The sequence below is a fragment of the Centruroides vittatus genome, unplaced genomic scaffold, assembly GCF_030686945.1.
Source record: "Centruroides vittatus isolate TY-2023 unplaced genomic scaffold, ASM3068694v2 contig_543, whole genome shotgun sequence".
NCBI lineage: Eukaryota > Metazoa > Arthropoda > Arachnida > Scorpiones > Buthidae > Centruroides > Centruroides vittatus.
This window is the reverse complement of record NW_027122319.1, coordinates 474,051-491,006: the sequence shown is the minus strand read 5'-3', so window position 1 is coordinate 491,006 and position 16,956 is coordinate 474,051. Positions and strand designations below refer to the sequence as shown.

Here is a 16,956-nt window from a genome sequence, read left to right as displayed (position 1 = left end):
AGTAATTCTTCCGATAATTTAGAATTTTTTTTTTTTTTTATAGCGATAAGAAGAATATTTTTTATTAATAAAAATTTAAGATTTGTTTTAGTTTTTCACATTATTTAATTTCGTTTTATTTATTGTTAAATATATATATATATATCAATATCAATATATATATATTGTGCTCTATTTCTTGTGGGAGACGGAGGGGGCCCGGTAAGAAGAAAATGTCTAGGGCCCCAAAGTGGGCCGGATGGCCGAGCGGTCAAGGTGGCAGCCTACCGCTCTGGGGGACCCGGGATCGAATCCGAACGGGTTGAATAATCTTCAGGAATTTTTCAGGGAGTGGTCCGTTCGGAGATGTCGGGCCCCGTCCCTCACCACCCGGTCGCCCCATTGTGGGCCTGGCCGAACCCATAATGGGCCTACTAAATGAGGCCCTCTTAGTGCCCACAGGGCGGAAAGAGTTTTAAAAAAAAAAAAAAAAAAAAAAAGAAAAAAAAAAAAAAGGGCCCCAAAGTGTGTTAATCCGGCCCTGACGATTTTACAAATATTATGACAGATAAGAATCATAAAGAACTTCTAGTCTTCCTTACATTCATCTTAAAAATGCCATATAATGAAAAAGAGGATATAAAATTTATTCGTGACATTTCCAATCCTAGAATCAACATTAAATGTATAACTCTAAAATCAGAACAAATACGTAATACTATATTGATGAATTTTAATAAACTAAAACAAAATAAATTATTAGGAGAATTGCAGAATGTAAATTTGGCGGCGGATTTAGTTAAAGATTCACGCCAGAGAAGAAAAATGCTTTTACCACATTATATCGACCTAAAAAAACGTGGATTTCAAATTAAATTACGAGATGATTATTTCATGTTAAATCAGGACAAAATTACTTAGTTTAGTACAGCAACAATTGGTTTACGCAGATTTTTTAGAGTACAGGTAACCCCCGTATAACACGGGAGTTACGTTCCAAAAAATTGCCGTGTTATACGAAACAAAGAACTAGTGCGAAAAGGGGGGTTAGGCTCCAAAAATTAAAAAAAAAAACATGCTGTTAAATCCTTCTTTAAATCGGATTTATGATTCACAAAAGGCGGATGCAGGCATCGGGGCATACAAAATTACAAATAAAAATAAAAATATACTGAATATTATTCTGTAAAAATATAAAATATATATAAAATAATTTATATTGTTAATTTAAATTATTTTAAATAATTGCCAGGGGCGCCCCTAGTGGCCATTTTTGTCATACAGTGATAGAATCCAGTTTTTCACTTTATATAGTAGATTTTTTAATGGGTAAAATACTTAAGTAAATATTTTACCAGAGATTATTCATCCTATATGATGATCTCAGCATGAGAATCATCAACTGGTAACAGTTTTTAATACATTTCATGTTGTACAGTACGAGGGTTTTACCTAATTCCCGAACCGTGTTAGAGTGAATCCGTGCTATAGAAGTGCCGTGTTATACGGGGTTTACCTGTATATTCCTTCAAACGATTTATTAACTCGGACATCCTAAATGAGGCAGAAAAACAACAAGATAATTTATTACGCATAATTAATTGGAACTGCCAAGGTCTAGGAAAAAAATCAATACTAATAACTTTGTCTATCTATTAAATAATAATCATATACTAGGCATCACCGAAACATAGATTACTAATCCGAATATAAAATTTGACAATAATAATGATTAGTTTAACATTTTTTCAACTACTGCTCGAAAACCTGATGGACCAGGCCGTCCGTATGGAGGTTTATGTTTGTTGATTAAAAAAAATATTGGAAAAATTAAATTTAAACAAAAAACTGATAATTATATAATGGTTTTACTACATGTTACCGATAGTGCTACTTGTTCATAGATGGCGCGTATAATTGAATTACGTCGTATACCGAGCAAAATTTGTTTCGTCCAAACAAGACGTATTCCGAATTGGATGTATTCTAAAGCAGACGTATACCGAGGTTCCACTGTATATCAAACTACTTTGGATTATTTTATTGTAAAAAAAGTAATTAGGAAAATCTAATAAAGTCCTATACTATTGTGACATCGTCCTAATGTCTAGCTGCAATTTTTAATCATCTTTTAATTTTAAAGTCACTTGACTTCCGGGTCCAGCAGAAGTTCGTATATTGTTACTCGGAGCCTTTCCGTATCTGGAAAGCTTTTCTATTTCAATTTTCATCTATCCAATTCCGTTCTCCAGATTAACGAAGAACAGACGGACGGACGACAGTGGTAATGTATACTTCTACAGGTCAATATCTGTCTTAAATCGTTAAATATTTTGAATAAAAGCTTAATAAAACTTTGTATTATTGTTTGAGCAAGCATATCACTAACACATACAGATTGACAAATAGAACTTAAAACAAATATTTAAAAATTAAAAGCACACATGAAAATAGAGTATCTTTTCCTTTTAAAACTGAAATTCCACTAATGCGCTTTTCTCTGCATATCTGTAATTATAATTATCACTAAATTATATTAACAGGATAGTAACCAATTATTAAAATATTAAGAAACTGTTGAAATATAAAAATTATTAATAATCTGAGGAGAGAAAGAATGAAATTTTAAAAATTAGATAATTTATTTTTCTCTCTAAATTATAATCTTGAATCTTGCTACTAAAATCATATTTTTAACTTCATTAAATTCTGATATTATTTATCAAAACAATTTATAGTAATATACTTAATAAATTTGATTGTATTTAATTTTATGAAAATATTTTATTGCCTAAATGAAATTATAAACGAATAAGTTCAACCTTTTAAAAAACCTTATACTGCATTTTTATCGTGGAAAATTTATTACACTACTTTTGTATGTAGATTCAAAATACATATTTTATGTTAATTATTCATATTTGAAGCTAAAACTGAAGTAAATTAACTAAAATAAGTTAAATTAATTGTGGCGTAAACTATTTTTACTAAAAAAATATTATTATTAGACTCTAAAAACAACTCAGGTTATTTCCTTTCCAATTACTGTATTTTAACAATAAAAATAACTTCTTTTGAACGAATTTCGCGTTATGCATAATTTCTCTTTCTTGAATTATATAGAAATATTTTATTAGCAATTTTTATTTTATGCCATTAAATAACAGAATAAGAGAAATTTCATCTAAAAAGAAGAATAGATTTCATGTTGAAATTCATAGAGGATAAATATTGAAGAAAACTAATAATTTATTTTGTAAAAATAGCTTCATATTAATCTTTGTAAAGTTTTAACGGTAACTGATATTTTATTTTTCTTATTTTACTAATAATTTATTTATTGAAAATATTAAAAAATACTCAAATGACTGTTTTTATGTTAAAAAAATATTTTTAAATACTTCAAAAATTACAAAAATTGTATAGAATAAAACTTCGTACCTGTTTAAACGTCGAGAGGAAAAGTTTTAATTAACCGGAAAAAATTTTTTTAAAAATTCCCCTTTTTGAAAATCATACGAACAATTTGGATTTCGTCCAACTTCATAAATTGAGTAACACGATTTCGAAAAATTTCAGGCGTGTAATTTATATATAATGTTATGGACCATGTGATTAATACGGGAATTATTCATAATGCCCGTCACTTAATAATCGCTTAGTCCATAACATATATAAGTACTGTGTATATATTGAAAATCTTATTTATAATGAGGAATAAATCAAATCTAGACTCTAAATTGAAATGCATAAACATCATGTTTATTGTTAATAAATATTAATAATTAATATAAATGTAATTTGATGATAATATTTTTAATAAGTTAAAAAAACAAGAATTTTATTAAAAGAAAAATATATTTATTAAAATTTAGATAAAGTACAAAATTTTAAAAATTACAAAAAGTAGTATTTAAAAAGAAAAAAGAAATTAAATTTTATCAATTTTTGTACACTTGAATCACAAATATGTGTCTGTTAGGCTAATAGAAAATTCTTCAAAATTTCGAACATTACAATTATGCTGATATTTAACAATTCGATTGAGCAATAGTTAATTGTCATTACAATACATTTGTATTTTGTATTTAAGATTTCATCGAATAATACAAATGCAATATATTTTTTTTTTGCATATTCAATGTATTATATTCATAAAATTTACTTTTATTGAATATAATAATCATAAAGCGATTATTATAAAACAGTTACTTTGGGTAATATCAACATTATATAAATATTTCTTAAAAATTTAATGCACGATTATTTATGAAATATCTTATACATATTTTATTTATCCCTTCAATACATTTGAGTTTTATCCAGTTGGGTTATAATTTTATAACAAACTAGATGATTAAGTACTGAAAACATGATGTAAATTAGCAAAATTTTATGTTTATTTATTGATAAAAATTACCAACACCAATGATAATGTCTGCCATAGCTTATTTTTTTCGCGTAAAATACGATCATAATAGTTTTTAGATTGAAGTACAATAATTCAATGTGGTTGACAATTTGAATTATTAATTCTTACTTTAGTTTCCGTCAACGAAAATGCTGAATAAAATGAAAACAGTAATGATCACTTTCAATCATACGCTTCAAATCATTTCGATTTCCTCAGTTTTTCTGCTTTAGGAGTAACATATAAATTATAAAATAAATGGCAGAACATAATAACATATGTGAAGTATAACAGAAACGCGAAACAGAGAGATCTCGATGTCTGTTCACAATATTCGCCTTTCTGATAATTATAAAATGCTAAAATTGTTACAAAACATCCGGCAAACATTTGCAGGATCTGACTGATAGTAATACACATGGCAATGTATCTTGGTACGGAAACTTTCATTGCTTTCATTGCATAATAAGTATACATAAAACTGTGTACAAAATAATTCATGGTACAAAACCAATAACCCGTCGATATTTCGTGAGCAACGTTGTACCAAGTAAATATTAATGTAGCAACATGATGATACCAGTGAAGGAATATCAATTTCTGTTTTCTTAACACAATAAAAAGAGTATCTCCGAATTCGAATACTTTTGACCACATAAATACGTAAAGCCAAAGTACAACCGGATGATTTTCTTTTGCAAAACTTATATTACATACAGAAAAATTGAATCCAAAATCTCTTAATACAATATATAAACCAGGTAACATTCTTACTGTTCCAAAAATACTAAATACAGCCAATAACAGATTCCATATAATTAGAGGACGTCGTAGATTAAAAGCCGGTCTGGACTTCATGTAATTCTGAAGTGAGAAGATAACCATCATGTATATAGCTGACCAATAAAAAGTTTGAGGCCAATTGTTTTTTATCCATATTAAATTTATCTGTTCGGTTATTGTCTTTTCTATGGGATACTGTGGATGAAGTCCTTTCTCGTTTCGAGCGAGAGAATAATTCATCGTCATTTTACCTGAAAATACAGTTTAAAAACTGTTAGTATCTAATTAAAAATATTAAAATCCTTAAAATGCTAACTAAAATTAATTGGCTTAACATCAAGCTTTATGCTTCTAAACATATCAAAACACCACAAAATTGTGTAAATTTGATGAGCTCAGGCTTTTTATATCCTGATTTCATCAGAAATGATAAATTTTCGTTAAGAAATAAAAGGAAAACTCTTATCTGAAGGTTTTAAAACTTAACAAATTTTTAGATTTTCCTCAAGACTGTTTTTTTAAACTTAAAAAATCGATATAGTATATATATCACATACAAATTTTATAACGACAAAAACATCCCACGATAATGTCAACATTTGGAGTGCTGGGGCGCTCTTTTGTGGCCCGGCGGGTCAGAGGTGGGTCCAAATAACGACAAAAACATCCCATGATAGTGTCAAAATTTGGAGTGTAGATATTGACAAATACATACCCACATCGACAGCGACAACGTTTGGAGTGCCGGAGCGCTGTAATGCGGTCTGGCAGTGTAGTTGACGGTCAGAACACGGACAAGATTATTTTCCGATTGGAAATGACTATGCTTGGAGTGCCGGAGCGCTGTAATGCGGTAATGCAGGATCGAGATGGTCCAAATATGCTGTGACAATCAATGTTGTATTTTGGATAATGTCTGGATAGTACAGTATTGCCATTTTAACATCCAAACTTGAAAAGTGGTCAATGTGATTTATTTTTTCCAGTGCATAATAAATATCATCTTCAAATTTTGTAGTATTTCCTTTTCTGTCTGTACTCATATTAGAACTCAAGCTTAATTTTGAAGGTAGAGACGAGTTTTATAAAAAAAATGAAAAACTAGCAGATGAGCCAGATGCTGCTCACACAAGAAGTAACGATAACGAAGATTAAGATATTTGGATTATAGCCGATTTTATCCGTTTTCACTGGGTGCAAGAATTAGGTCCTCTCTTCCGAGACTAGAGAATTTTTAGATGGGTCTAAAAGGATGTTCGATTTTTCACAAAAACGCAAAATACCGCATTTAAATAGTACGGTAGAAATGGTGTTCTTCAGGGTAATCCTTAACCCTCTCCCTCTTCCCCCCGCAAGAGGAATTTCGTAAAATCCCTTCTTAGTGTGCATTCTTATGATGTATCCTAACTGTGTACCAAATTTCAACTGTTAACCGTTTGAACTCTGAGCCTATCATTATTATTATTACAGTATTATTGTTATTAATAACCCATCTCGATTATATTATAAGATTGTGAATGCTAATAACGATTTTAAAATATTAAGTCCGACCACACTGGAGATATGACACATGACCCCTTCTATGTCTCTACGCTATCGACCTTTAATAAAGAACCAACATTTAATAGCATTAATGCCCTTTATACACACGCTACTGTGCCAAATTTTGTTTCTTAAACTGTACTCATTCTGAGATATTGTTTAATAGTTCAGAATAGAATAAAGAAATTAAACAAATTAGACGCCAACATACGCGCGAATTTTTCCCTTTATTTGACATTTTTGGGTTCGAGAGATCTCCAAACGTATAGATTTGCAAAGAAACTCGGAGAGTCAAACGTGATACGATTCAAATCTTTTTTCGTTTTTTATATACATAACAAGTTGGGAAAGTAAAAAGGAGTCGGAGTCGGGGGGATTTTTGACGACTCCGACTCCACGGCCCTGGTTAAGATTGAAAATATCAGTGCTTAGAATACTTCTTTTTGCTTATATAAACGGAGTCTTTTTTCTTATATACAATTTTAAATTAACTTTTATTATGTTATATATTATTATATATAATGTAAATTTATAATATTTTAAAAATTTTGAATTTAAAATATAAATATTTGAAACTTTATATATATTACTAAACCATTATATATCTTATAACAGTTAATTAGTTTATCTTTTAGTTTGATAAAAATTACTAAAAAGAAATTGTAAAGAAGGCAAAATTTCTTTCATAATTAATTATTATCCGACATAGATCTGATAGTAGACCTGTGCTTTATGAATGGTATAAAATTTCTATTATGATTGTGGATATATCCTTAATTTACAGGAGTAAAAATTTATCACATTGGGCATAAAGAAAATTAGAAATCTATTTTCAATGTCTTGCTTATGACGGTTACTGACAAACTATTAAATCTAACAAGCAGAATGGCCATTAGAATGGCCATTAGAATTACAAAAAACCACTTTTTTCAGGCGAAAGCATTTTAGATTCTGACTATTTTGTACATGTACTGTACTTTATACATCACACGTACTTTTACAACTATCGACACATCCTCTGATGCTGAGAAAGTTTTATTGCACACCATGAATTGTGATATTTATCGCTACTTTAAATATCATGCTTTATACTGTACCCGTTGATAAAAATCATCATTTGTCACATTTGTCACCACAGTTAAAATGTTTAGAGCTCTATCAACTTCGGGTACGGGAACACAAACATTAGCACTTTTCAGTGGCCGAATGGATAAAACAGTTGAACACTAGTAGTTAGTCTCAGATTCGCTCTTCGTCAACGGGCTGCTGGCCATGAGAAGTTTTCCTGCTTTTCTTCGCGTTAGTAACACTGAAATAGGAACCAGATTTCCCGGAGGCATTTTTTCTTCGGCAGATCGCCATGTGTTACGAGTTGCGTTGCCGTAGACTAATTAGGCCTAAACCCCAAACTATGGACGGGTACTTGTCAGAGAACCTTTTTATTTTCTTTGTATTTAATTGCAAATTTATTTTTGATGAATGAAAGTATTGAAATTTTCGGTTAATACAAAATTACTACATTTAGTTATTTTGTTTTGTGTCGCTTAAAGTAATAGTTTACTAAATTTATTAATTTAAATTTATTTTAAATAAGCCAGCAACGAGATACTCAACTTTTCCGGCAACATTTAAAATTATGGTGGCACCATCTGTTATCATATTTTATTTTAAAAATTTTAAATTTTTAACTATTATAAAATGGCAAAAAACTTAATTTTGAGGATAGGGATGAGTTTTATAAAAAAAACTGTAAATGCTAATAACTAGTAAAATCGGCATTAAGTCCGACTATACTGGAGATACACACGACCCCTTTTCTCCCTACACCTCGTCCTTTAACCATCAAAATTTAAGAGCATCAATCCCCAAATAAACAAACCTCCCTACAAAATTTCAGAAATTGTCAACAAAAAACACAGGAGTTATTAAGTTTCAAATAAGGTGAACAAAATCAGGCCCCCACACACTAACATTCATACATACAGAAATTACCCCCAATTTCTTTTGCATTTCTCGACGTTTCAGATGTCCTAAGTTCAAAAATTTTTAAATCTTGGGGGGAGGATCATTATTTGACCGATCGCCATCCCTCTGTTATATATAACAGCCGGGAAATAAAAAATGTTAGATTAGTTCACGTTCCAATTTTCATATAAACAGAATTATTGAGTAAATATTAATACAATAAAATGATTGTTTTACTTATATTTGCTCAGCAAGTTCCTTTATTAAGTTTTATTAAAAATTCATGTTTATGAATTCATATAATAGAACTGTTTAATTAAATTTCCTAAATGTAAATATTTCATCAATGTTTTTTCATAACCGTGTTCAACTAAGGAAAAAATTAAACCAAAAAAACAAATTTAAAATTGAATTACGTAATGCCTGACATAAGATTATTTGCGTAATAATTGGTATAATTATTATAAATCTTTTAGTAGTCTATACAAAGTTATTTCATAAACTTAGACTCTAATCAGAAATTTACTACATTTCAAGTTCTGTTATCGTACAGGGCCGTGGTAAGGCAGGGGCAGAGAGGCATGTACTGTATCTACAGCGCCGAGATGATGGGGTGCCTAAATTCCAAAATTGTTATATGGGAGAACTAATAAATTCATAGAAAACTGTCACATACGGGTATGAAAAATTTATATTATAAAATATAATATGCATTATATTAATAAAAGATGTGTTTTCTTTTAATTATTATTTGTAACAGACTAATGAAAAGATATCCAAAAGACGGCGTATTTAAGTTTGTCCCTGGTACTGAATACTCTAACCAAGGCCTGACACTTCGTAAAACAGTATAACTTATACATATTGACTTAGTTATCTCATGACGTTCATGATTTTGTTATCTGCTTTCAGTTGGAATATGTTTAAATTAATAAAAGTTCAACAAAACTTGTCTTCTAAAATTTGCGTAATAATTGGTATAATTATTATAAATCTTTTAGTAGTCTATAGAAAGTTATTTCATAAACTTAGACTCTAATCAGAAATTTACTGCATTTCAAGTTCTGTTACATATGAAAAGAAAACAATCTCAACTAACAATATTTTTAGAAATTTTACGAATATTCGAAAGCAAGTAGAATCATTTATAAATAAAAATATAATTTAAAAAATATGGGAAACTGAAATTATTTTATTTATATTTTGTAGTGAAAACATTCTTTCATTCTGTATTAATATTTGCTTTAAATCTTTACTTTCTTTTAACAAATACCTGTAAAATAATAAGCTACATTATAAATTATATCGAAGTGTATTTTTACTTTTTGATATAATTTACTTTATTCTGTTTTATACTTGAAAAGAATTTTTTCAAGTTACTTTAAAAAATTTTAATTTTATGTAACTCTATAAGCTTTAAAAGTAAATGATTTAAATTTTTTTTTCTTTTTAAGGTTATGTAACTAAAGTGTTTATTGTTTATTCATTTTTTATTATTTTTTAAATAAATTACATTTACTATTTAATATATAACTGCAAACTTTTAATTAATGTTAGAATTTAATTCAAAAATTAATGACTTTAAGTATTCATTTAAAAAATAATCTAATGTTTTTATATTATTAAATATTATTATGAAAAAATATTCTTCTGTATCTGTAATATAAGTAGTTCTCAATTAATCCGCTTTCAGTCAATATGTTTTCATTTTAATGCTATTTATTTATTATAGACAATTTTTGAATATTGTCTATAACAAATACATACGTAATTATTTATTACGTAATGTACTTTTCGATATAGCGCGGTATATCCTATAATGGTCATTAAGAAGCGCTGTATGGATAGTAACCAACTCTCTTTAATGCTTCACCTGTCCCTAGATTAACCTTGAATTGCTTGCCGTGTTATTTATTTGAAGTCTTTCCAACTTTTCAAGTAATTATCACTGACTGATTCAATGCTTATAAATTTTACCACGGGTAGCGAATGCATGACGGTGTTAACAATTCAGGAGATAGAAGACGTGAGTGAGAAGAGTTTCCAGATACTAATACTTGTACAATCGGGAGCTCATTATTTATCACCTCGGGTGTCACCTCAAAAAATATTACTTTAAATAACAAAATTCTATTAAGGAAAACGTTCTGACTCTATTTTCTTTTTTAGATATAACAAATTTATTTTCTGCTATTTATAACAGATAATTTTAAATGTACTATTTTATTATTATTATTATTATTATATTCAATAATATAATTTACTTAAATAACATGTTTGTCATATTTCTTAACTCTGTTTTAAATTTTGCAATAATGGAAATAGCTTTAACTCATGAAAAACCTACATTTTCTTAAAAACATTTTTTTAATTATTTTTTTAAAAGTTATTCAAGAAAGAAAAACACTTGCAAGAAAATTGGGATCAACCGTGTGTCATACAAGCGTTTATTAGATCAACGGGTGTTAATTTAAAACCGGTCTAAAATTGAAAAATACGAATTATATATCTTCTAAATCAAAATTTTATATATAAGTTATTACATAACTAGTGAAATTATACTAAAAAGCACTAATTCGAAATTCTATCTACTTATTTAATATAAATATTTGTTTAATAAACTATTATAATAAAAAATAAATAAATATAATTCTTCGTGCACACATACAGACATTGAATTATCGATTTATTAATATTCGTTATTTTAATTAAAAAAATATATATACATATAAAAATTTTCCTGTTTTGGCTGCAATTCAGAGAAAGGTAAAAGTTAAAATAAAGCTTGTCAAACGAGTTTTAAAGGAAGTTATTCAAGCCAACAATCTTATTTGTCTTTTTGCACCACGTGACTCAAAATGTACGGGTAAAATTCTGCAGTTTCATTGGTTAACACTTGTCCAAGTTTTATAGGTTTAAATCACACAAGTAATATATATTATTTGTCTGAATTTCATAAGGTTAGTTTCTATTATTTAGTTCTCTTAGATATAAGGTAAGTTTTTAAATAAAAATGTATATGTTTAAGTATTCTTTCCGAATAAATTTGAATATTTCTTTAAAGTTAATTATTTAGTATAAGATAATAAATTGTAAGAGAATTTCAACAATAAATTCAAATTAATTTTCTTGTATAGTTAAAAAATTTGTTTAATATATAAAATTAATAAAATTGTATAAATAATTTTAATATTTATATAAAATGTAATTGTTTACAATATTGAAACATTTTAATGAGCAATGATGGATAACATATAAAAATTTTATTACAAATTTATTTATAAGTATTCAAAATTGTAATATCTAAATTCTGAATTGTTTTAAAAATTAGGCCTAATATGTTAAAAATTAAATTTAAAAGAAGAGAAAAATAGATATTGAGTTTGAAAGTAATATAATTTATACTAAAATATAAATAAAATTTTAATTAAAGTAAACAAAATTATTAGAAAGTTGTAAATGTAAATAGCTGTTTGTCTTATACATCCATATGATCGCCTTGAATTTTTTGAAGTAAAATTTATAAGTTTGGAAGTTATTATATGAAAAAATATAATAAATAGGCAATATCTATATATACGTATATGTATAGACAGATTTTATCGAAAATTTCAACATTTCCTTGTATATTCAAGGTTATTTTACATGGGATTGTGATGGTAAATATGATAAATCAAAGCAGGAAACATGCAATACTAGCTCTATAAAAATAAATAATTATATATACATATAATTAATTCAAATGATAAATAATTTATATATACATTTAACACACTCTAATACATAATACATACATATATAACACTTAATATATATATATAGGCTATATATAATGTGTTACATTACACTATGGATATATAAATATCTATCAAATTTCTTCATTTACTAAAAATATTTAATATATAATATATACGAATAAATTTATTGCAAATTTTTAATATTATCTGTGTTATTTGAATAAATGTTTCAGTTTTTCAACAGCAAAATTTATATAGAATAGAATTTTGAAATAAATCTACCTAATTTTGTCTGCATTGGCATAATTATTGTTTGAGAAATTTCTCCTTCGTTAAATTACGTGTACTTAAAGTTGAAGGGTAAAAATTATATTGTAATTTTGAATATATAAATGCATTCGATAATCTGACTACGAAATAAATTTGTTATCTTTTTATATGCTATTTTTATATGTTATTCTATATGTTAATTTCTATTAAATATATTTACCGATTTTGTAAGGGTTTAAGTTTAAACTCATTTTATATTAACCTATTTAAGAAACACTGTTAGCTAAGAGAATTATTCAATAAGGAAAGTTAAATAAATAAAGTTTATTGTATCACCGTTTTGCATCAAGTGGTCTATAAAGTTGGAAGGCCCCGTCCTCATTTCAATTGACCTAATTTCTATATTGAAAATATTAATTTTTATATAAAAAAAATGTTTACTTAAGCATAGAATATGTTAAACATTCTTAAAAAGTTGTTCCCATATACGCAATATTATATAGGGTATATATGAATTCTACAAGTGAATGAATGTTTCACGCAACACAAAATCAGTTTTCTAATTAAATTTTAGGTTAGGTTATTAGCACTTATATTGTTTAAAGATATCGTTGGTTTCTGACTTTCAACAGTAACTCTATATAATAATCTCATGCTGCGAATGTTACCTGATTAATTAACGAATAAAAATTTAAATTTAAAAATTAAAATACGTATATAAAATATTACGAATTTGTAAAACGAAAGCTGATATTTTCCGACAGACAATAAACAAATGAACAACTGTTAAGAAAAATATTTAACTATACTAAATTGAAAATAGTATATGTATATCCTCAAAGGAAACCTAAATTTTAAAACATATTTTTCCTTTAGTGAGTAAGGTTGCTGAACTACCATGTATTCACTGAGAAAAAAGGAACTTTAATTACATTGTTATGATATATATTGAAAATATATTAAATGTATTATTATTAAAATATATTAATCATATATTCGCATTAATATATTTTATGATTTCCAAAAATAAATGAATTAATATTAGTGCTGAAAACTTAAAATATTTACTTATATTTTTAATGAAAATATAAATAAATTATAAATTTATTTTAGATACAATAAACAGAGAAAATGTCAAGTAAAGCTGAAATTTCGCACCCATCGGCACTGTTCTTTGAGAAAATTATTAATGCTAAAGATTCATCAGCATGGTTCTTGGAAAATCGTTATTTGATTTTATACAGTAGCGTCGTTTATATGATAATTGGTTATATATGTCGCAATTATATGAAGACTGTTCCACCCATCAATCTTCGTCGCATTTTATTATTATGGAACACAGCTTTTGCTGCAATATGTCTTTTTGGAGCATCCAGAATGGCTTCTGCAATGTATTATATTCTTAAAAAAACTGGTTCCGAAGGATCTTTGTGCAAAGATCTGCATTCTGTAGCTCCTCAAAGTGCAATTTTCTGGGTATGGTTGTTTGTTATACTGAAGTCATTTCAATTAGCTGACGGACTATTTTCTACCTTTAGAAAGAAAGAATATGCTTCCTTTTATAGTTATTACCGTATGTGCATGATGGTGTTGGCCTTTTATACTTACGGTCTTCACCCATCTGAAATATTATGGTACGCTATTGCCGATTATGTTATTAATGTAGCTGTATACGGTAGCTACACATTGAAAAGCTTAGGAATTCGAAAGCCACGTTCGTTAACTACAGCTATCATAATGGCGCAAATATTCAGAATAATTCTCGACTTTTTGATTACGGTAAAAGCTATAGATTTACAATTAACAGGCTCAAAATGCAACATGTCTGCTGGATGTGCATTTTTTAATATATTTTTATATTTTTCATTCATAATTATCTTCTGTGGTTATTTTTATGATGTTTTATTTGTCGGAAATAGAAAGGATAGAAACACATCTGTAAAAATATTCTTGAATCTTGTAGAGAAATTTATTCTTTTCTTAAAAACATTTAATACTTTGTATCAGGGCGAGGATGATGATGAATTAAAAGATATGTAAATGATAATAATCAAACACGCTGTGATAGTTACACATAAGGCAAGAATTTATTATTGCTGTATTAAAAGTCGATAATTGTTATGTTGCGTATCTGTAAACTTTATAATGATAATTAATGAATTTTGAAAGAAAAGCTATGCTTAATGATACACTATTGGTTCCAAGTGCTTATCATTTGTAATGTATACCTTTACCTTAGATTAAAAATACTTATCTAAATGAAAAATTATTTAAAATATATACGCATACTTTTTGCTATAAATATTAATTTTAAAATCGTTTGATGGTTCCACAGTTTTTTTTTATAGTACAAATTAAATTTAAAGTATGGAATAACTCAACCTTGAAAAATTATTTCTGTAAAGCCATTGACCAATGGGCCAATAACCTACTCGTTTCAAATGAACAATTTTTTCGTGCGATAATTTGTTTTATTTCGTTAAAACAAAAACAAAAACAAATAATATCTGTAAATTTTTTTCTGATATTTGAATGTTTTTATGAAAATAAAATATATAAAATAAATAAATAAATTGGTTAATAAGATAATAGAATAAATGAAAATAGATCTGAATAGACCAAACAAAAACGAAATAAAGAGTATATAGAATGAATATTATTAAGTGTTTTATATGAATATAAATGATGTATTCGATATTTTCAATGTATAAAAGTGAAAAATAAAAATTGATAATTCATTTATATGTTTCTAAAATTTATTTGCATTATGTATCTAATGTAATTTTTTTTTTTTTTTTTTTTGGTTGACCGATAAATAAAAATTTCTAATATTCTCTTCGGTTATTCATACACTTGGAATATTTAGGATTTTAGATGTGCAAAAAAAGACAATTAAATATTTAGAAGTTTTTAACTGTGGTTTAGTTAAGCATTAACTAATTTGCGATACTGTTAATAGATTAATATTTGATTATAGTCTGTTTTAATTTGTTAATTTGTTTCTACAACTGTTAAGGACTACCAGAAAAAAGATGAAATCTACCTCGAGCGAAAATCGTCATGTCTTAAAGGTCAGATGAAAGGGAAACAGCGTATCAAAATCGTCATTAAAGATTTATTTAAAATTTATATGTTTACAAATAATACAATAATTAAAAGTAAAATTATTAATTATTAATAGTTTATGAAAAGTTTTTTATGGTATATATATAAATTTTTTAAATCATAAATTAATTCTTTAAAAACACAATTCTTGGAGTAGAAAAAAGAATATAATATTAAAGAAATATTTTTATAAAAAATTATCTAATAATTATTCATGCGTGTTTTTAATAATATTAATAACAATGATTATCACAAAAAAAGAGATTCTTTTGATTTACAGTTTTAGACTGAATTATGATGCAATGAAAGTTGTTTTAAATTACTAAATTACAGTCTTTCCTGTTAAGAACAGTAACATCGGATTTCAAAATTAAATGTTTGTTAAAATATTCATACATTAATTCCAAAGACTATTCTTTAAAATATTGTAATTGGTTTTAAATTTGAAATTTCAACCAACTAAAGGCTGTATCCGTATAATTTAGAACATTATTGAAATTTAAATTTCATATAACTTTATATCGGTATTTAAAAGAGTGATGTTTAATACATAATAATTAAAAACATAGTTTAAAACCAAAGAAGATTAAAACTAGATTAACAATATCTTACTGCTGTAAGTCATTTCCTGGTTCGTAACAGAACGAATCAAGATCCTTCACGTGATGAATGCTGATTTAGGAAAAAAATCATGAAGTATATTTGATATTTAAATAAGCTTTTAAGACTATAGATAAATTATTTGTAAGTTATTTATAGACCTGGAAAATTGCTTAAGTTCAAATAAACTGGTATGACAACTAACAGAGCAACTAAATTAACAATCCGTAAATTATTGCTTTGGGAAATCTTGACTCAATCCGTTCTGAATAATCTTATTTTCATCCTTAGGAATAATTCGAATTTGAATTTTTTTCTATCGTTTATTTATTTATTTTTGTCCAGTTTAGGTTTTTCAGTCCTGTGGGACTTTTAATTCTATCCATCGTGGATTCGGCCAGGCTCAATGCGGGCGGCCGAGTGATGAGGAACGAAACACGACATATCCGAGACGGTTCCCCGTTAATTTTTCCCCCGACAATTCATCTTTGACAATTCTTCCCCGCATAATTTTTTCCTAGACAGTTCTTCCCCGGTTAAATCTTCTCCGAACAATTCTTCCTC

General features: G+C 27.0%; 2 protein-coding genes across 9 annotated transcripts in view; one reads left to right on the top strand and one right to left on the bottom strand.

Moving 5' to 3' along the window:
* Positions 1-4,242: 4,242 nt before the first annotated feature.
* LOC136978490 (very long chain fatty acid elongase 6-like) overlaps positions 4,243-16,956 on the bottom strand; it is a 96,208-nt gene continuing 83,494 nt past the window's right edge. For all 7 annotated transcript variants that reach the window (XM_067274203.1, XM_067274201.1, XM_067274204.1 and 4 more), the window contains exon 2: positions 4,243-5,424. In XM_067274203.1, the coding sequence (XP_067130304.1) occupies positions 4,592-5,419 (828 nt within the window). In that variant the 5' untranslated portion in view covers positions 5,420-5,424 and the 3' untranslated portion in view covers positions 4,243-4,591. The remainder of the gene's footprint in view (positions 5,425-16,956) is intronic.
* LOC136978489 (very long chain fatty acid elongase 6-like) lies at positions 11,563-15,429 on the top strand. 2 transcript variants are annotated; one of them, XM_067274198.1, is made up of 2 exons: positions 11,563-11,640; positions 13,801-15,429. In XM_067274198.1, exon 2 carries the CDS (start codon positions 13,819-13,821, stop codon positions 14,725-14,727), a length of 909 nt encoding a protein of 302 aa, XP_067130299.1. In that variant the 5' UTR covers positions 11,563-11,640; positions 13,801-13,818; the 3' UTR covers positions 14,728-15,429. The 2 variants fall into 2 exon arrangements, with proteins under 2 accessions (XP_067130299.1, XP_067130298.1); XM_067274197.1 differs by having other exon boundaries at positions 11,605-11,675.

Bases quoted from the DNA above. Each gene is read 5' to 3' on its own strand.
- LOC136978489 (XM_067274198.1), top strand. From the start codon at position 13,819: ATGTCAAGTAAAGCTGAAATTTCGCACCCATCGGCACTGTTCTTTGAG.